This window comes from Mobula hypostoma, chromosome 12, assembly GCF_963921235.1.
Source record: "Mobula hypostoma chromosome 12, sMobHyp1.1, whole genome shotgun sequence".
Taxonomy (NCBI): domain Eukaryota; kingdom Metazoa; phylum Chordata; class Chondrichthyes; order Myliobatiformes; family Myliobatidae; genus Mobula; species Mobula hypostoma.
The window spans coordinates 43,871,315-43,893,934 of NC_086108.1; the positions used below are offsets into that span (position 1 = coordinate 43,871,315).

The 22,620-nt window shown below is 42.5% G+C and overlaps 1 protein-coding gene across 1 annotated transcript in view; it reads right to left on the reverse strand.

Moving 5' to 3' along the window:
• The window catches only part of dph5 (diphthamide biosynthesis 5), a 97,395-nt gene that overhangs the window by 57,714 nt on the left and 17,061 nt on the right, over positions 1–22,620 (reverse strand). The window contains exon 3 of the mRNA XM_063063933.1: positions 17,135–17,243. Within this exon, the coding sequence (XP_062920003.1) occupies positions 17,135–17,243 (109 nt within the window). The remainder of the gene's footprint in view (positions 1–17,134; positions 17,244–22,620) is intronic.

The following is a 22,620-nucleotide window of genomic DNA, read 5'->3' on the forward strand; positions in this document are numbered from 1 at the left end:
GTGAAAAACCAGTAGGGGGAAAGAATAAAGGGGTGGGGAAGGGGAAGCTGGGAGGTGATAGGCAGGAAAGGTGAAGAAGAAATAGGGGAAAACACAATGGGTAGTAGAAGGAGGCGGAACCATGAGGGAGGTGATAGGCAGCTGGGGGAGGGGGCAGAGTGAAATAGGGATAGGGGAAGGGAGGGGGAAGGAATTACCGGAAGTTGGAGAATTCTACGTTCATACCAAGGGGCTGGAGACTACCCAGACGGTATATGAGGTGTTGCTCCTCCAACCTGAGTTTGGCCTCATTATGGCAGTAGAGGAGGCCATGTATGGACATATCCGAATGGGAATGTGAAGCAGAGTTGAAGTGGGTGGCAACCGGGAGATCCTGTCTGTTGTGGCGGACGGAGCGGAGGTACTCGACAAAGCGGTCCCCCAATCTGCGTCGGGTTTCACCAATGTAGAGGAGGCCGCAGCGGGAGCACTGGATGCAATAGATGACCCCAACAGACTCACAAGTGAAGTGTTGCCTCACCTGGAAGGACATACTGGTCCTACTGCTACTTTTACTAGTTGTACTATTCCTTGCCCACCCCACAGCTTAAATGTATACAGCCATCTTTTAACTCTTTGCATTCAACATTTTCCAGTCTCCATCAGGTCATCTCATAGATATACTATTACTAGGTAGAAAAGTGCAACTCTCTTCCTTTCTCTCTCACAACTCAAAGATCTAACATTAACAATCATCCTTTTGGCTCCCTACACACTACCTCCTGAACTTGAATGGCTTACACATTTCTTCGAGACCAGAAGGACATATGTTACTCATCACAATGAAATCTACCAGATAATTCTCGGTCAAGCTTGTATTTTCCTCCTTTTGATTAGTTATTTAAGTAACATTCACGATGTATTGGTCACATTAGTTTCTATATACATTAGGTGTAATTTGACATTACTTACTTCATTCACTTGTTTTATTTCATTTATTCTCTAATTTATAAAGTTCGAGATACTTTTATTATCAAAGTATGTATACTATAAAGAACCTTGAGATACATCTCTTTACAGGCAGCCACAAAACAAAGAAACCCAATAGAATCCATTAAAAATAGACCATCAAACACAATGTGCAGAAAAAGAAAATTGTGCAAATAAAGTTGAGGAAATAATGTTCAAAACTGAAGTTCATGAAAGTGAGTCCACAGCCACGAAGTCAGTCACAGCTGAACACCAGCCTGTCCGCTCCTCCGGCGCACACACCCTGACTTTTTCAATCTGGCTCGGAGCTTAAACCAGCCAACAGTGGGTTGTTCCTCGCTCTTGGACCAGTGGCCTACCACTTCGATAGGCTCTTGGGTCCAGGACCTGCTAGTTGCCAGTTTAATTGAAACTATTCTAATATGGCAAATTTAAACAATTTGTATTGATTTTCTGAATCCATATAAGCTGTGTAAATTAGAAACAAGCTACAACAAAGATCACTAGGATACACCCCTCAACACTTGTATTTCATGTTACTCATCTAACTATTTTGCTGTTTTCCACCTTTATGATCAATGCCTATACATTCAAGTTTACCTTGAATGCCCATGGCTGTAAAATTTTGATATTCTGAGAGTCAAAATAATAGTTATAGATAAACAGCATGGAAATGGAGTCTACAACCCATCAAGCCCTGTACCAATCACCAACCACCCAGTAACACCAATCCTACATACACTCAGTGGTATCTTTATTAGGTACAGAACTAGAACCCGGTGTGGTCATCTCCTGCTATAGCCCAACCACGTGTTGTGGGTTCAGAAATACTTTTCTGCACATCAGTGTTGTAATGTGTGGTTATTTGATTTACTGTCACCTTCCTGTCAGCTTGAACCAGCCTGGCCAATCTCCTTTGATCTCTCTTTTTAACAAGGCATTTTCGCCCACAGAACTGCCACTCACTGGATGTTTTTTTTTGTTTTTCACACCACTCTTTAAAAACTCTAGAGACCATTGAGCATGAAAATCCCAGGAGATCAACAGCTTCTAAAATATTCAAACCACCCCATCTGGCACCACCAATCATTCCATGGTCAAAGTCACCTTGATTATATTTCTTCACCATTCTGATGTTTGGTCTGAACAATAACTGAACCTCCTGACCATGTTTAAATGTGTTTATGCATTGAGTTGCTGCCAAATGATTAGTTATTTGCATTAACAAGCAGGTGTACAGGTGTACATAACAAAGTGATCACTGAGTGTAAATCTGATATATAATTCTCCCCAGCATGCCATCAATTATCACTCACCTACGTTCTCCAATAGCAGCCTGATATTATGGAATCCACAACATAAATAGGACTTTAGTCAGTACTGTAAGAGATTCAAAACAATGTGGACACCAATTAAAGACTAAAAATTGCTTGAGATCCTTCTGAATCTCTTGTGTACCTTCGGGTAAAGTTTTGGCTGATACAGCTGAAGCAGATCAGTGGAATCATTGGCTGATGACATATTTCCATATGAGCCTGTGTACCTAATAAAGTGGACACTGAGTGTAAATCAGCCATAACTGAATGGTGAAGCAAACTCGATATGCTGAATAAGGCAACAAGGCAATAAAACGACTGGTCTCAGGAAGATATTCCCAACCAAAGAATATCTCTCTTTTCTGCCCAGCTAACTTCACTAATTATAAAAAACACTGAATAAAATCTTCTTTAAAATTTATTGTTTTTCATGTTTTTTTCTTGTTATTTCTTATTATTTTCTTGGTTTTTTAGCCCTCCCTAGGGATCAGCACATCAAAGAACTTTGTGAATGATTCACAACACCAATTCCACAAAGAGAGGCCAGTGAATAAACTGCTGAGCATGTATGTGTAATGATGTCATGAGAATATTCAGACCATAATATTTCCAAAATTATATCACTATGTTAAGACTAGAAATATGTGAGCTACAAAATATTTCAATCTGATTCCTGATCTTCACTGGGGTGCTGCATCTGAATCTGAACACAGTACAGACATTACAGTAAACCTCAATATGGGAGGGGAAATAAACAATAAATACTTTTGGTATTAACTACTATCAAGAACTACTTGCTGGTCTGGGATAGAATTGGACAGAACTTGATAGAATTTGACAGAAATTGGATAGAATTTGAAGCTTGCAGTCAAGATAATTTGGTGACTTGTGCTTAAGCTCAAACCTACTTAATGACCACTTAGGTGGCATACTAGTAGATACTAGTTGAGATAAAAAAGAAGTCAAAAGGGAGAAAAATGGAAAAATATAAAGAGATAAAGGAATTTTGATGAGTTCTATAAAAAATATCAATTATTCATTTGTAATGCTTCCAATCATTGGACCATTTGACACAATTGATTCTGTTTAATTTATACCTACTTGGGTTTCAGTATTAAGAATAGGAACCAAGATATGAGAAAAACCAGAACCAGTAATCACTGGAATCAGGTCCAATGATTCCCTAAAATAACAACATAAGAAATGTTAACATTACACACCAGATAAATTACCTGAATGACATAAGTTGAATTGGTGTATCACCAAAAACACTTGCAAGTTTCTATGGATTCACCATGACTGAATTTGTTAGTACATGAAAAGTTCTCTATTACCGTAAATTCCAGTGTATAAACCGAGAATTTGGCCCTAAATTTTGGTCCTAAAATTAGGGGGTCGGCTTATACAGAGGGTGCCAACTTTGGAAAAACGAATACACGGAAGACAGGTCGCATTTATTGGCTGTTTCTGAGTTAAATTCATTCCACTGTCGATGCATGAGTTCTTTGAATGGTTTGTTTAAACTCACATCTAGTGGCTGGAGCACGGACATCAAACCACTGGGGATGACTGCAATGTCCGTATTTTCAGCTTTCAATGCTGCTTTTGTCTCACCTGACAAGTGTGCTTTGAACATGTCCCAGACAAGTAGTGACTTTTCCTTCCTGAAACCCTCTGGACGTTGACGCCACAGCTCTTTAACCCACTTCAAGCAACCCACTTCGTCCATCCAGCAGCGTTTTTAGATGCAAACAACACCCCGCGGGAATTTTCTGAGCAGTTTTTGTTTTTTGTCTCAACACAAGATCACGTCTATTCATAAATCGGGTGCACCAACTTCGCGTAGCTTTGAAATTTTCACTGACTTCACAGTGTTTTTCGTCTCATTTCAACACTTGAACTCGAATTATTTCTCTGGTAACAATGTATCCAGATGATCACTGGTGATTCACCCACTCTTAAAACTTTTTCTTCCAGTTCTGGCCACTGGCATGTTTTCCCGCGGTTTGCACATTTCATCTTTGGCATTTCCCTCAGCGTGTCCTCTGCCTTTCTCCACTCTCTCACTTGTTTTTCGTTTACACTAAACTTCTTAGCAGCTGCAGAATTATTCATTCCTTTAGCAAAATCAACAACCTTCAGCCTGAAGCCAGCATCATATCACGTTCGTTTTAATCTTTTGTATGTGGTAGTCACAAACTCAATACTGAGTACACATACTGATCCCTCCACCCTGTGTTATGTTTTAACAACATTACGATGGGCGCTAAATGGTTTCACGGGGGGTTACATTCCAGAGGATTCTTTACCATTGGGAACCTAATCCAAAATTTCCCTTCCTGATTTATTTATTAAGAATTCACTTATAACGCTCTACAATGTGTAGGCCTGTTTCCTTAGCAGGTACTGGTTCACAAAATTTCCAGGTTCCGGATTCTGCAAAGCTGAGTACCGGCATGTGAGATCTTGTGATCTTTTCTGGTTAAATCAAAAACCTCTACAAAAGGGGTCGGCTTATACAAAGGTAACATGAAAAAGTCACTTTTTTAACCTTGAAAATAGGGGATCGGCTTATACTCCGGAATATACGAATATGAGGTCCTCCGTGACTGCTTTGAATCAGTGGACTGGTTAGTATTCAAGGACTCCGCAGCTAACCTTGATGAGTATGCCTCAGCTGTCACGGACTTTATTTGGAAATGCACGGAGGACTGTGTGTCTCGCAAGACGATCCAGGTATTCCCTAAACGGAAACCTCGGATGAATTATGAGGTCGAGTCCCTTTTAAAGGCTAGAGCTGCGGCTTTTAGGTCCGGGGAGACCAGTCGCTACACGGAATCCAGGCGTGAACTCTGGAATGCTATTAAGGGTGCCAAGAGGCAATATCAAGCCAAGTTGGAAGCCCAGGCTAACCAGAGGGATGCCAGTAGACTATGGCAGGGTCTAAATGAGATCACTGGGCGCAAAGAAAAGGCTAGGAATATCAAAAAATGTGGCGCTTCTCTTCCTGATGAACTTAACATATTCTACACAAGATTCAAACAGAAGAAGAGCGTCCCGCTCACTCCAGATGAATCAGACCCGGTGGCATCGAGATTCATCATCACCGAGGAGGACGTTAGAAGGGCCTTCCTGAAGATAAATCCAAGGAAGGCGACAGGCCCAGATGGCGTCCCAGGACTGGTTCTCCGGACCTGTGCAAGCGAGCTAGCTGGAGTGTTTGCTGACATCTTCAACTGCTCCTTGCTTCAGTCTAAGATCTCCTCGTGTTTTAAGAAGGCAACGATAATCCCGGTGCCAAAGAAGAGCAAGGTGGCATGCCTGAATGACTATCGACCAGTGGCTCTGACATCAGTTGCTATGAAGTGCTTCGAGCAACTGGTTATGGCACAATTCAACCACAGCCTATCGGTCAACCTCGACGCTTTGCAATTCGCCTATCGGAGCAATAGGTCAATGGCAGGTGCCATCTCTCTGGCCCTACGTTCCTCCTTAGAACACCTGGAGAATAAAGACGCATACGTAAGGTTCCTTTTCATTGACTACAGCTCTGCCTTTAATACCATCATTCCAAATAAACTGAATCCTAAGCTCCGGAACCTGGGCCTTAGCACTCAGATCTGCAGCTGGATCTTCAACTTCCCCACAGACAGGACCCAGGCTGTAAAAATAGGGGACAAGCTCTCCTCTACAGTCACTCTGAGCACCGGTGCCCCACAAGGCTGTGTACTCAGCCCCCTGCTGTACTCACTGTACACCCATGATTGTGTAGCCAAGTTTCCATCGAGCTCAATATATAAGTTTGCTGATGACACAACAATTGTAGGCCGTATTTCGGGTAATGATGAGTTTGAGTACAGAGAGGAAATTAAGAACCTGGTGGCACGGTGCGAAGACAATAACCTATCCCTCAAAGTCAGCAAGACGAAGGAATTGGTTGTTGACTTCAGAAGGAGTAGCGGACCGCACGACCCAATTTACATCGGTGGTGCGCAAGTGGAACAGGTCAAAAGCTTTAAGTTCCTCGGGGTCAATATCACAAATGACCTGACTTGGTCCAACCAAGCACAGTCCACTGCCAAGAAGGCCCACCAGCATCTTTACTTCCTGAGAAAACTAAAGAAATTTGGCCTGTCCCCTAAAACACTCATTAATTTTTATAGATGCACTGTAGAAAGCATTCTTCTAGGGTGCATCACAACCTGGTATGGAAGTTGTCCTGTCCAAGACTAGAAGAAGCTGCAGAAGATAGTGATCACGGCGCAGCACATCACACAAACCAATCTTCTGTCCTTGAACTCACTTTACACCGCACGCTGTCAGAGCAGTGCTTCCAACACCCACCCAGCCAACATACTTTTCGTCCCTCTTCCCTCCGGGAGAAGGCTTAGGAGCTTGAAGACTCATAAGCCAGATTTGGGAACAGCTTCTTTCCAACTGTGATAAGACTGCTGAACGGATCCTGACCCGGATCTGGGCCGTACCCTCCAAATATCCGGAACTGCATCTCGGTTTTTTTGCACTACCTTACTTTCCATTTTTCTATTTTCTATTTATGATTTATAATTTAAATTTTTAATATTTACTATCGATTTGTAATCCAGGGAGCGGGAAGCGCAGAATCAATTATCGCTGTGATGATTGTACATTCTAGTATCGTTTGGCGACAATAAAGTATGAAGTATCTTGAATCTTGTGACATAATTAATGAAAGCAACATACATCAAAGTTGCTGGTGAACGCAGCAGGCCAAGCAGCATCTGTAGGAAGAGGTGCAGTCGACGTTTCAGGCCGAGACCCTTCGTCAGGACGTCGACTGCACCTCTTCCTACAGATGCTGCTTGGCCTGCTGCATTCACCAGCAACTTTGATGTATGTTGCTTGAATTTCCAGCATCTGCAGAATTCCTGTTGTTTGGACATAATTAATGAATTGATTTACAAGTGATAATTAAAATAGTCAGTTTTAAAAAGTGAAATTACTAATGTGATATGACGTGTCAACTTGTCTTAGTTCCCTAAAGCCAAAAGGGGAGGCGCAACATCTCTACATCTACTAGATATCCTCTTTATGAAATTAAAATTAAGCACACTTATGCTTCTTTGTACCTTTAATGCGCATAGGAACTACATGCTTCATCCCTTCCACTTTAAAGGAGGTGGGGAGAATAAAACAAAGATTTTACAAATGCTTGTTAATCAGTTTAAACTTAGTGGGCCAAAGAACCCAATTCAGTATTGTATGACCTACGAACGTGTGGCTAAGCACAACTGCAATTCCATATTCAAGTTTGCTGATGATACCATTGTTGTGGGCTGAATCAAAGGTGACGATGAATCAGCATACAGGAGGGAGACTGAAATCAGGTTGAGTGGTGTGATAATGGTGGAGGATTACAAATACCTGGGGATACGAATTGACAATAAACTGGATTGGTCAAAGAACACTGAGGCTGTCTACAAGAAGGGTCAGAGCCGTCTCTATTTCCTGAGGAGACTGAGGTCCTTTAACATCTGTCGGACGACGCTGAGGATGTTCTACGAGTCTGTGGTGGCCAGTGCGATCATGTTTGCTGTTGTGTGCTGGGGCAGCAGGCTGAGGGTAGCAGACACCAACAGAATCAACAAACTCATTCGTAAGGCCAGTGATGTGGGGATGGAACTGGACTCTCTGACGGTGGTGTCTGAAAAGAGGATGCTGTCCAAGTTGCATGCCATCTTGGACAATGTCTCCCATCCACTACATAATGTACTGATTGGGCACAGAAGTACATTCAGCCAGAGACTCATTCCACCGAGATGCAACACTGAGCATCATAGGAAGTCATTCCTGCCTGTGGCCATCAAATTTTACAACTCCTCCCTTGGCGGGTCAGACACCCTGAGCCAATAGGCTGGTCCTGGGCTTATTTCCTGGCATAATTTACATATTACTATTTAATTATTTATGGTGCAACTGTAACGAAAAACAATTTCCTTCGGGATCAATAAAGTATGACTATGACTATGACTATAAGAACAACCTCTCATTCAATGTTGGCAAGACCAAGGAACTAATTGTAGACTTCAGGAGAGGGAAACCAGAGGTCCATGAGTCAGAGGATCAGAGGTGGAGAGGGTTAGCAACTTTAAATTCCTAGGTGTTACTACTCTAGAGGAACTGACCTGGGCCCAGCACTTAAGTGCAATTGCAAAGGGAGCATGGCAGCATCCCTACTTCCCTTGGAGTTTACGGAGATTTGGCATGACATCTAAAACTTTGACAAACTTCTGTGCAGTGGAGATATATTGACTGGCTACATCATTGCCCGGTATGGACACCAATGCCCTTGAAAGGAAAATCCTACAAAATCAGTGAATTTGGTCCAGCAGATCACGGCTAAAGTCCTCCCAACTACTCAGCACATCTACATGAAATGCTGTGGTAGGAAAGCAGCATCCATCATCAGGGATCCCCACCACCCAGGTCATGCCCTCTTCTTGCTGCTGCAGTCAGGTAGAAGGTACAAGACCCTCAGGACTCACACCATCAGGCCCAAGAACAGTTACTACCTCTCAACCATCAGGCTCTTGAACAAAATTGGATAACTTCACTCATTTTCACTTGCCCCATCATTGAAATGTTCCCACAATCAATGGACTCATTTTCAAGGACTCTTCATCTCATGTTATTGTTATTTATTACTATTTATTGGTATTTTCATTTGCACAGTTTGTTGTCTTTTGCACTCTGGTTGAACGCCCTAGTTGGGTGGTCTTTCATTGATCCTGCTCGAGTTACTATTCTATAGACTTGTTGAGTATACCTACAAGAAAATGAATCCCAGGGTTGTACATGGCGACATACTGCATATGTACTTTGATAACGATATTTACCTTGAACTCTGAAGAATTCTAGAGGGAAAAAGTTACCATAACATGATACAAGCAACACACACACAATGCTGGAGGAACTCAGCAGGCCAGGCAGCATCTATGGAAAAAAGTTCAGTCGCCGGCTCGGCCTGAAACATCGACTGTACTTTCTCCCATAGATGCTGCCTGGCCTGCTAAGTTCCTCCACCATTTTGTGTGTGTTGCTTGGATTTCTACATCTGCAGATTTTCTCTTGTTCATAACATGATACAACTTAGTTTCAAAATGATGTGATTCAATCTGAAAACAGGGCTTTTAATCTAAATAAAGGAAACTATGAAGTTATACAGGGCAGGCTGGCCATGGGAAACTTTGTTTAGGGGTATGGTACTTGAAAAGTAATGATTAGCGTTTAAAGAAAACATAATTGCAACAACTATACATTCCTTTCATGCATGTTACATGAAAAAACAGTCTGAGGAGAAATTAAATCTAAGGCAAAATCTTACTACGATACTAGAAAAAGCTGGAAGCAGAGGACTGGGAGACTTTTAGAACTGAGAAGGATGAATAAGAAGTTGATAAAGAAAGAGAACAGATTATGAGTATAAAACTGGTGAGAAATCTGAAAATGAGTGCAAAAGCTTCTAAAGAAAAAAACGAGTATGGCAAAATGAGGGTTCTTTACAGCGAAACATGTTTTACATTTTTCAGACCAGAGTAGTTAAAAATCTTGCTAATGATAAATTTTGGGCATTTAACTATTTTTCATGCCATTTTGGTAAGTATGATAATGGAAAAACAGAACAAACATAAAGATCTCAGTCGGAGATGGGAAGCAATATTACCAACAGATCATAGGATACCATGAATCATGTGTAAATACAATGAATTTCTGTGCAGATACTATGAATTCCTGCTCATGCAATTGTTAACTTGCATTCATATCTTTTATTTTGTATTTTATGAACAAACTTCCAGACCTATTTTTCTAGTTTGGGTTGAGGATGATTTTTCTTAAGATTGATTCTCTAATCACATTTATGTAATAGTCCTGGATCCAATAACTACCCAATTGATTTTGTTCCCAAGTTTGCTTAATTATATTCCAGTAAATGACAAAAACTGTTTTGATCCCCAACACTGGTAGAAGTATATTCACGTTTCATATTGAAAATTGCAAGAATCAACAAATAATGTTACAAGCAACATACAGCAAGTAAGCTTACATATTACATATACTGTATTGACAAGAACAAACTGTCTAAAATAAAAGACTGGCACGGGCTCACAACGCTAGCAACCTTGTGGGCAGCACTCACAAGAGGGCACCACTCAAGCTACAACTGAACATGAACAGCAATACCCCCAGATTCTCCCAAGAGGTGGGGAGGATGAGAGACTCAACAGGACGGTCATACCGGCAACGGCCAGGACAGGAAACACGACTACGAGGAAGCTAAAGCAAACAACACTGATCGGAGAGGAATTCTTGGTAAGGTGTCATTGCGGGAAAGTCTGCAAAAACATCAGAGGGCTCAAGATACACCAGAGCAGGTCTAGATGTGGATCAATGGTGACCCAAGTGCAGCGCACGGACTTAGTATCCAGTGAGACGAAGGAGAATTCCAGCCAGGAAGCTCCCCACAGAGCTGAAGATCTCTCCACACTTGAGTCACCTCAGCACTGAACAACAGACCTAGTGAGTTCCTCTTCCACTACCCCAATCCATTCATCAAGGAAAGACAGGATCAAATAGCATAGATCGTCAGACAACGTCACCTGGATGCAGTTCGATGATGATCTAGACGGATTAGCAGGTCCAGTACACAGAAAGATCAACTCACTCACAGCCACAGCGTACAATCTAGCAAAGGAACGATTTGGCCCAATGGAGCGGAGAAGCCAGCCGGAGTTACTGTGGCAACCAAATAGGAGGGAAACGAAGATTCGTCGCTTGAGAGGCGAATTAAAGACGCTCAACAAGGAGTTTAAAACCAGCTCACCGGCTGAAAAAGAAGGTATCAAGGACTTAACAAGTATGCTGCGGGAAAAGCTGTGCAAACTCCGGAGGGTGAAACATCTGCGACAGCAAAGAAGGAAGAAAGAGAAAAGGCGAGCGCAGTTTGTGAGAGATCCATTCAGCTTCACCAGGACTCTTCTCGGCCAACAAAAATCTGGTATACTATCCAGCTCAAAGCCAGAGGTAGAGGAGTTCCTGTGGGAGGCACACAGCGACCCACGGAGGGGTCAGGGACTAGGAACCAATCGGGCTGTGTGTAGACCAGAAAAACTATCGATTGAGCTGAATGTGAAGGAACCTACATGGCTGGAAATCCAGGACACCTTCCGGAAAGCTAAAGCATCAGCTGCCCCAGGCCCAAGCGGCATACCTTATAAGGTGTATAAGAAATGTCCAAAACTTCTTTGGAGGCTGTGGAAGGTCATGAGAAAGATCTGGGTCAAAGGTACCGTTCCATCAAGTTGGAAATTGGCAGAGGGATGCTTTATTCCAAAGGAAGAGGTTTCTTCCATAATTGCCCAGTTTAGGACAATTTCTCTCCTGGATGTGGAATGTAAGATTTTCTTTTCTGTGCTCGCAAGAAGGCTGACTTCTTACATGACACAATACCGCTATATCAACACATCCATCCAGAAAGGCAGTATTCCAGACTTCTCGGGGTGTCTGGAACACACCTCAATGATTAGCCATTTGATCCATGAGGCCAAGCAGAAAAAAGGTAACCTAACAGTTGTCTGGTTAGACCTCGCGAACGCCTACGGGTCTATTCCACATGACCTCATTCTAGAAGGACTCGACCACTACTACATCCCAGTGGCTATTCGAGACATGATCACCAGCTACCTAGGATTCAAACTTAGATTTACATCAGCTCATTTCACAACTAGTTGGCAGGACCTCTAGAAAGGGATTCCAACAGGGAATCCCTTTATTATGGGAATGAACCTCCTATTATCAGCAGCAGAAGATGTAAGCCGCAGCCCAACGCTGGAGTCAGGCATTGTTCAGCTGGCTCTATGAGCGTTCATGTACAACATCAGTATAACAACTGTGTCACATGTCCAAGCAAGATGGGTATTGGCAACCCTGGGTAATGTAGCCACTTGGGTGAGGATGTCCTTCAAGGCCACGAAGTCCAAGTGCACGGTGATCAGAAAGGAGAAAGTTACAAGCAAGTTTAGTCTCCAAGTTCAGAGTGAGGCCATCCTTTTCATCGAAGATAACCTGATAAAATGCTTGGGGAAGTGGTTTACTGTGTCACTGACAGATGAGACTAATGTCACCAATGCTGTGAAGCAGACAGACGAATCGCTGAAGAAGATCGACAAATCCAGACTTCCGGGTAAATTCAAGACCTGGCTGTACCAATACAGCATTCTCCCAGGCTTCTCTGGCTCTTCACATTTTATGAGCTCCCCATGACTGCCTTAGAGGGCATCGAGAGGAAAACCAACAAGCACCTGTGGACACGAGGAAATCTGCAGATGCTGGAATTTCAAGCAACACATATAAAAGTCGCTGGTGAACGAGCAGGCCAGGCAGCATCTCCAGGAAGAGGTACAGTCGACGTTTCGGGCTGAGACCCTTCGTCAGGACTAACTGAAAGAAGAGATAGTAAGAGATTTGAAAATGGGAGGGGGAGGGGGAGATCCAAAATGATAGAAGAAGACAGAACTGACGAAGGGTCTTGGCCCAAAACGTCGACTGTACCTCTTCCTAGAGATGCTGCCTGGCCTGCTGCGTTCACCAGCAACTTTTAAGCACCTGTGGAGATGGTTGGGAATTCCCCCAAGCTTCTTTTCAGTGGGCCTCTACATTTGTTCTGGGCAACCACAGCTTCCCCTGTCATCTGTTGTGGAGGAATTCAAGGTGGCAAAATGCAGAGCCTTATTAAGCTTGAGAGATTCCAACGACGTCTTGGTAAAGCAAGTAGGCGTTACAACCAGATCTGGGCGCAAGTGGGCAGCCATCGCAGCTGTGGAGCAGGCAGTGTGTTCTCCGAAGCTGCGAGATATCACCAGCAACCCCTGCAGTGGGCGGCAAGGCCTCGGCTCAGTTCACTTCCAGCAGTGGGGAAACGCAAGCACAAGGAACAGGTGAGACATGGTAGAGGCAGAAGTACGGATCCGTGAGGAAGTGAAGTGGATGTCAAAGGCAGTGGAAGAAGGGTCCCAGGGTGCCTGGACAAAATGGGATCTGCCTCAGCGCAAGATCTCATGGGCAGAGCTATGGAGACTGCAGCCCTTCCGTATTTCCTTCCTCTTGCGATCCGTGTATGACACCCTTCCTTCACCATTACATCTGTACACATGGGGGATGAGAGAGGACCCGAACTGTAAGCTCTGTGGTCAAAAGGGGACACTGGCTCATATACTGTCCGGGTGTAGAACAGCTCTAATTCAAGGGCAGTATAGGTGGCGCCATGATAAGGTGCTTCTGGCTCATGCTGACACACTAGAGCGGGAGAGATGTAAGAAGAGGACGGCTGGCACAGATTTGAGGAAGGCCATCACCTTCATCAAAGAGGGAGTCAGCCCTTTCGTAACCAAACAACCAAAGCCCAATCTGCTGCTAATGGCCAGATCCTGGGAGATGACGGTTGATGTGGGAAGGAGGTTGCAGTTCCCGGATGTGGTGCACACAACCCTACGCCCGGACATTGTACTGTGGTCAACCAAAGACAAGAAAATAATTCTGGTTGAGCTGACTGTGCCGTGGGAGGAGGGATGGGAAGAGGCCCACGAGAGAAAGGCCTTAAAGTACCAGCCCTTATTGCAGGAATGCAAAGACAAGGGATAGCAGGCATGGTTTTTCCCTGTGGAGATCAGCTGCAGAGGTTTCCCAGCCAAATCAGCATGGCAGTCATTGTCAGATCTGGGCCTGGACGAAAGCAGCAAAAAACAAGCAGCTTGTAGGATGGGGGAAGAGGCAGAACGAGCCTCTTGTTGGATTTGGAGTAGGCGAGAGGAGGGAAGCTGGAAGCCAGGAGCAGATGGGCAATGATTTGGCCACCACTGCCAGCCCACCAACTGGAGAGTGTCGTGGTTAAGGGTCAAAACACTCTGTGAAGGTTGGGAACCACTTGATGACATCTGCTCCTGGTTGAAGGCTATGGTTACCTTATAAGGTAAATGGAGATTGCACCCTAACAAGTTTTGTATTCTTTGTGTTGAAATGGAGAAGGGTGGAGGGGAAAAAATATAAAGGTTGTGTGCATCCAACCAAATTTTCACAAGCATTTTGTTTCTGCAGGTAAATATTGTAACAAGTTTGATCTGTGCAATAAATAATTCAGAACATCAAACAGATGGAAACAACAGGAATTCTGCAGATGCTGGAAATTCAAGCAACACACGTAAAAGTTGCTGGTGAACGCAGCAGGCCAGGCAGCATCTGTAGGAAGAGGTACAGTCGATGTTTCAGGCCGAGACCCTTCGTCAGGACTAACTGAAGGAAGAGTGAGTAAGGGATTTAAAAGTTGGAGGGGGAGGGGGACATCCAAAATGATAGGAGAAGACAGGAGGGGGAGGGATAGAGCCAAGAGCTGGACAGGTGATAGGCAAAAGGGGATACGAGAGGATCATGGGACAGGAGGTCTGGGAAGAAAGACAAGGAGGCGGGGCGAACCCAGAGGATGGGCAAGAGGTATATTCAGAGGGACAGAGGGAGAAAAAGGAGAGTGAGAGAAAGAACGTGTGCATAAAAAAGAGTAACAGATGGGGTACGAGGGGGAGGTGGGGCCTTACTGGAAGTTAGAGAAGTCGAAGTCTGACCTCTACCTTGCCGAGGCACAGCGACAACTCGCGGATACCTCCTCTTATTTACCCCTCGATCGTGACCCCACTAAGGAGCACCAGGCCATTGTCTCCCACACCATCACCGACTTTATCCGCTCAGGGGATCTCCCATCCACTGCTACCAACATTATAGTTCCCACACTCCGCACTTCCCGTTTCTACCTCCTACCCAAGATCCACAAACTTGCCTGTCCTGGCCGACCTATTGTCTCTGTTTGCTCCTGCCCCACCGAACTCATTTCTGCATACCTCAACACTGTTTTATCACCCCTTGTTCAACCCCTTCCGACCTATGTTCGTGACACTTCTCACGCTCTTAAACTTTTCGATGATTTTAAGTTCCCTGGCCCCCACCGCTTTATTTTCACCATGGATGTACAGTCCTTATATACTTCCGTCCCCCATCAGGAAGGTCTCAAAGCTCTATGCTTCTTTTTGGATTCCAGACCTAATCAGTTCCCCTCTACCACCACTCTGCTCCATCTAGAGGAATTAGTCCTTACTCTTAATAATTTCTCCTTTGGCTCCTCCCACTTCCTCCAAACTAAAGGTGTAGCTATGGGCACCCGTATGGGTCCTAGCTATGCCTGCCTTTTTGTTGGGTTTGTGGAACAATCCATGTTCCGTGCCTATTCTGGTATCTGTCCCCCACTTTTCCTTCGCTACATCGACGACTGCATTGGCGCTGCTTCCTGCACGCATGCAGAACTCGTTGACTTTATTAACTTTGCCTCCAACTTTCACCCTGCCCTCAAGTTTACCTGGTCCATTTCTGACACCTCCCTCCCCTTTCTAGATCTTTCTGTCTCTGTCTCTGGAGACAGCTTATCCACTGATGTCTACTATAAGCCTGCTGACTCTCACAGCTATCTGGACTATTCCTCTTCTCACCCTGTCTCTTGCAAAAACGCCATCCCCTTCTCGCAATTCCTCCGTCTCCGCCGCATCTGCTCTCAGGATGAGGCTTTTCATTCTAGGACGAGGGAGATGTCTTCCTTTTTTAAAGAAAGGGGCTTCCCTTCCTCCACTATCAACTCTGCTCTTAAACGCATCTCCCCCATTTCACGTACATCTGCTCTCACTCCATCCTCCCGCCACCCCACTAGGAATAGGGTTCCCCTGGTCCTCACCTACTACCCCACCAGCCTCCGGGTCCAACATATTATTCTCCGTAACTTCCGCCACCTCCAACGGGATCCCACCACTAAGCACATCTTTCCCTCCCCCCCCTCTGCATTCCGCAGAGATCGCTCCCTACACGACTCCCTTGTCCATTCGTCCCCCCCATCCCTCCCCACAGATCTCCCTCCTGGCACTTATCAGTGTAAGCGGAACAAGTGCTACACATGCCCTTACACTTCCTCCCTTACCACCATTCAGGGCCCCAAACAGTCCTTCCAGGTGAGGCAACACTTCACCTGTGAGTCGACTGGGGTGATATACTGCGTCCGGTGCTCCCGATGTGGCCTTTTATATATTGGCGAGACCCGACGCAGACTGGGAGACCGCTTTGCTGAACATCTACGCTCTGTCCGCCAGAGAAAGCAGGATCTCCCAGTGGCCACACATTTTAATTCCACATCCCATTCCCATTCTGACATGTCTATCCACGGCCTCCTCTACTGTAAAGATGAAGCCACACTCAGGTTGGAGGAACAACACCTTATATTCCGTCTGGGTAGCCTCCGACCTGATGGCATGAACATCAACTTCTCTAACTTCCGCTAAGGTCCCACCTCCCCCTCGTACCCCATCTGTTACTCATTTTTATGCACACATTCTTTCTCTCACTCTCCTTTTTCTCCCTCTGTCCCTCTGAATATACCTCTTGCCCATCCTCTGGGTCACCCCCCCCCGTCTTTCTTCCCGGACCTCCTGTCCCATGATCCTCTCGTATCCCCTTTTGCCTATCACCTGTCCAGCTCTTGGCTCTATCCCTCCCCCTCCTGTCTTCTCCTATCATTTTGGATCTCCCCCTCCCCCTCCAACTTTCAAATCCCTTACTCACTCTTCCTTCAGTTAGTCCTGACGAAGGGTCTCGGCCTGAAACGTCGACTGCACCTCTTCCTACAGATGCTGCCTGGCCTGCTGCGTTCACCAGCAACTTTTATGTGTGTTGATCAAACAGATGGATACAGATTATCATATGACAAAGCACATTGAAGAATGATTTACCTGTAGACCACAGCATCCAACTGCATTTAATATGGAGGCATTGTGTACAACTTGATACTGAATTCCTGCTTTTACTGCTCGTAAAACTAGATCACTGTGTGTTGTTGCACTGCAAGAGAATATTGAGAATGTACCTAAGTAAAAACATTGACTGAGAACTTAGCTTATAGATACATAAGCAGGCAATCTGTAATGCCAATGAACCAAAATATTCCACCAAACGTACAATATTCAATACCCCCTCATAATCTTTAATGTTCCAGAATTTGTGTTCAAAATCAGGTTTGAACAGGATAAATGCTTAATGGTAAATAGGATAAATGCTTGAAAATTGAGAAGAATCATGTATAATTTTCTGCAAGTAATTACATGAATGGATGAAATTCATCATTATGCTGTCACTACAAATGAACTTCTATCTTTCTGTAAGTTCTGTTTTATCTTTTTTCCTTACCGAGGAACTTAAATGAAACCCCAAAGAGTCATCATACAAGCATCTTCAAAATGAAATGATTACGGATTGGTATCCATTTCATTCAATGGTCTCAGAAAGCTTTTATTTAATCCCTGACAATCACAACCTCACCTGCAATAACAAGTGCTCAAACTATGAAACTTGTGTCATTCAAAAATAGTCAAACTCCCAGTTCAATATGGCCCACCTGCCATTTACAATTTGACTGTCAAATGTCATTTCATTTCTATAATTGGAATTACACCAAACACATCTTGGACAGGTGCTCAAAGATAACTGCATTTCATTTATTGTATATCTTTTATTTATTAGACCCTAGATCTTGTGACATTTCATTGAACAAAACTAAATGTTACAGTTTTGATATTTGCAATAAAAGATTAAATTGATTCATTTTATTCATCAGATTTACAAACAATATTGTTTTCATCTAATAACCATATAAAAACCAGATCTATTTATACAGGCGAATAAGTGAAGTTAATCTGGTGTTTAAAGCTCATCTTATGGTTAGTCCTTTCCTACAACCACAATGCTCTTGTAAACAGCATTGGGTTTCCAAGTTTGTGAACCCTATGCGATTACCTCGTTTTCTGTATTAATTACTCATGAAATCTGGTCTGATCTTCATCTAAGTCACAATAACAGACAAACATAATCTGCCTAAATTAACAACACACGAACAATTGTACTTTCCATATGTTTATTGAAAACATTGTTTAATCATTCACAGTGCAGGCTCTAGTTAATAACTAGTAGAACCTTCTTTGGCAGCAATAACCTTCACCAAATGTTTTCTGTAGCTGCTGATCAGACTTACACAATGGTGAGGAAGAATTTTAGACCATTTCTCCATATAAAACTGCTCCAATTCTTCAATATTTTTGGGGCACCTTGCATGAACAGCTCTCTTCAGGCCATGCCACAGCATTTCAATTCGGGTAAGGCAGTGTTTTGCAACCTTATTTAGCCCAATGCCCCCCTAAAACACTTTCTCACTTGCCAATGCTCACCTAAAGTACCTTCATACTTGCCAATGCCCCTCTTAGGCATAATATACATTCCAGCACCCCTATAGTGTAAAAACATGTCCACCATTTGCTAACATGAGAAAAATGATTCTGCTATAAATTTTTATTTGTCTTTAAACCTAGCTTACGCAGTACCTGTGCACTGTAAAACAGCTTCGATGTCAATGTGATCCTTAAGCTTGATGGCTTTAGCAAGAGTTGAAATATCTCCTTCAAGTTGTGACAGCAAAAGCCTCAAATCCCCAGGTTTAACAATATCCAAGCAGTTTGTTTTTTTATGAGATGTGGTTCACTGCACTGAATTCTCTTTCAACAAGGTAGGAGGATAGAAATGCAATGAAGAGAAGTTTGCCTCTTCTCCAAAAACCAGGAAATTTTGTATGACAGTGTAGCCACATACCACAAAAGCCATCATTTTTGAAAAGCATTTTTGCATCTTCATCATTCTGAATTTTGATAATTTCTTCTTGCAAGCTGTCTTCCACCTTGTAAAGAAATCGGTTAATTTCCAAATCGTTCAAATCCTTGAATCGCTTCTGAAGATCTTTCTTCAGTAACTGCAGATGCAAGTAGCGCTCCTGCAAATCACCGTCTGTGAAAGAGACTGTCATACTTCCCTTGCAGAGAAACTGTGAGAACATTCTTCTCCCAATAGTTGGCTTATATACCTGCCGCTGCACTTTTTCCCTTGGATTAAAATGAAATTCTCTCCCTGCAGTTTCATATTTAGAAAGTTCTTCTTTTTTGTAACTTATTTTTTATTGAAGCTCATCATCAAACAAACATATTGTACATATATATCGCCATATATGCCACAGATCTCCACATGATATTTATCTGAGGTATGCACTTATACTCCCAACTGCCAATTGTACATCAGTAACCAAGAGATTGAACAAAAGACCAGCTTTAATTACCTTGGTAGCTTTATATCACAAGATGCTAGAAGTAGAAATAAAAAGAAGAATTGCCATTGCCAAAACCAACTTCCAAAAAATGAAACACATTTTTACCAACAGACACATTTCTATCACAACAAGGCTTGGGCTACTAAAATGTTACATCTGGTCAATCTTGCTGTATGCTTCCGAAACATGGACTATAACACCAGAACTCCAAAGAAACTTAGAAGCAACAGAAATGTAGTTTCTTAGAAGAATGCTGAAAACATCATACAGAGATAGGGTAACTAATAAGACAGTACGCCAACGTGCCCATACAAATAGATGTTTAATGAGAACATTAAATGAGAGGAAACTTAAATTCCTGGGCCATGTCTTCAGAAAGGGAGAAATAGAATGCCTTACGTTACAAGGCCATATGCCTGGGAAATGCAGAACAGCAAGGCAAAGAAGAAAATATATGGACACTGTGAAAGAACTAACAGATCTAAGTGTGCGAGATATCATTGACGCTGCATGGGATCGTTCGATGTGGAAAGCCATGATTGCCCAAGCGTGTAATGCGCAAAGCACATGAAGAAGAAGATACACTTACAGAAAAGGGAGGAAAGAAAGAACAAGCAAAAGGAGAAAACTATGTACAAGCAGGGAGTGATTTTTTTGTACAACATATTCATTGACTTGTGAGAGTAAAAATCAGGCCTATGAGGTGTTATGTAGTTAAACTATTTTTCCCAATATGAATCAAATTTTTCCAGCTTATGATTAACAGATACTATTATCTTCTCCATTTTGTAAATGTCCATTGTAATTTCCATCCATGCGTTTAAAGTTGGGCTCTCCTGTGATAACCATTTCCTGGTAAGGGTTTTTTACCAGCCACCAGCAGTACATTCATTAAATATTTATCTCTTTTCAAACATTCTTGAGGTATAAACCCAAAATACATGGTCTTACTTTCTAAGGGTGTTTCACATTTAAAGATGTCTTGTAGGGCATTGTGTATCCCACTTCAATAGTCTTTGATAACAGGGCATTCCCAGAAAATACGATAATAGCTTGCATTTTGATTTCCGCAATTTCTCCAGCAAACAGGGAGGTTACTATCATAATGGGATTTCTGAGAGGGTATAATAAAATATCTTATCAAGTCTTTCCATCCAAACTCCCTCCATTTCTGTGAACTGGTACACTTCCATTGATACCTCCATATTATTGTCCATTCTTCCTCAGATATAATTATCCCACCTTCCTTCTCTCATTTGTTTTAATAGATGAAGTCGAATGTGTTTTAAGATTTGACAAACCCTTATACACGAAATGATTCTACTACAGTTATCTGAATTATATGCTTTTCTAAGGAGCTCTATCAAACATGTACTTGCCTTGGTTACATTTTTAACCGTCCTATTAACATACTGTCGCATCTGTAAATATCGATAAAACTCTTGTTTGTCTAATAAGTGTTTCTCTTTAAGCATTTCAAAACTGAACAGTGTTCCTTCTTTCATTATATGGCAAAGAACTGTTATTCCTTTAGCTGTCCAGTTCTGAAATCTAGCATTCAATTTATTTGGCGTAAAAGCAGAGTCATATGCACACCATTTAAGAATTGCAATATCTCCCTCTAGTTTATATTCTTTTATAATAGTTTTCCATATTTTAAGAGTCCATTTCACCCATGGGTTATCAATAGTATTTATGTACCTTTGTAGGTTGTTATCAGCCAAAATTGCCTGTATGGGGATGGGAAGTATCCCCTCCTCAATATTTTTCCATTGAGCATCACATGATGGGTTGCTCCAACATATCACAGCTGTCAACTGTGCTGCAAAATAATAATCTCTAAGCGAAGGCAGGTCCCATCCCCCACTTTTCCTTGGCTAATTGCAAAGTTTTGAGACGAACTCTAGGCCTTTTACCTTGCCATATATATCTTGATAACATTTTGTTCCATTCATTGAATTGATTTTGATTAATCTCTATTTGTAGGGTCTGAAAGAGATATAATAGTCTGGGCAGTATATTAATTTTAATAGATTCAATCCTTGAACTGAGACTAAAAAAAGGAATTAGGTTCCATCTTGTTATATCTTCCTTCATTTTTTATATATAGGCTGATAATTGCATTCTGATAATTTTGCCAAATCTTTTGGCATAATGTTGCCCAAATATTTGAAAGACTCTGTTTGCACAGAGATATCTACTTTCAATTTCTCTTGGTGGGCTACAGTTATATGAAAGTAATTGGGTTTTATCTATGTTGATCTTGTATCCTGATAATTGACCATATTGTTCAAAGGATTGCATCAATTTAGGTAAAGAGTATGTTAGTTGCCCTAGATAGATCAAGACAGGCCAACTTATGCTCTGTCCCTGTAATAGTAATTCCCCTGATATCTTCATTTTGTCTGATGTATTGAGCTAATGGTTCCAGACATAATGTGAAGAGTAACGGTGACCATGCACAACCCTGTCTCATGCCCCTTTCTAGGGTAAAACTATTTGATAAATATACATTGATTTTAATCCTAGCAGTAGGGTTGTCATATCGTGCCTATAGTTTTAATAATTGTGTCATGGAAACCAAATCTATGTAAAACTCTGTAAAGAAAATTCCAATCAAATGCCTTTTCAGCATCCACACTTATCACTACTGCTTCAATTTTATTTTTTTGTATATGATCCATAATGTGAAGTGTACTTCGTATACTGTCTTGTGTTTGGCATTGTTGTATAAAACCTGTCTGATTCTTATGTATCAGTATGGATAGAAACTCTTCTAATCGTTTGGCCATGATGGAGGTAAATAATCTATAATCTACATTAAGAATGGATATTGGTCTAAATGACCCACATTCCATTTTATCCTTGCCTTCTTCCGGTATAGCTGAGATTATCGCTTCCTTCCAGCTGGGTGGCATTTACGCCTGTTTTAGTGCCCAGTTCAGTGTGGGGAGTAAGAAATTCTTTGTACCACTCTGCCGTATACCTATCTGAGCCAGGTGACTTGCTTAATTTAAGCCTACTAATTGCAGCTTTTAGTTCAACTTCAGTTATGTCAGCAGTCATCGTTCT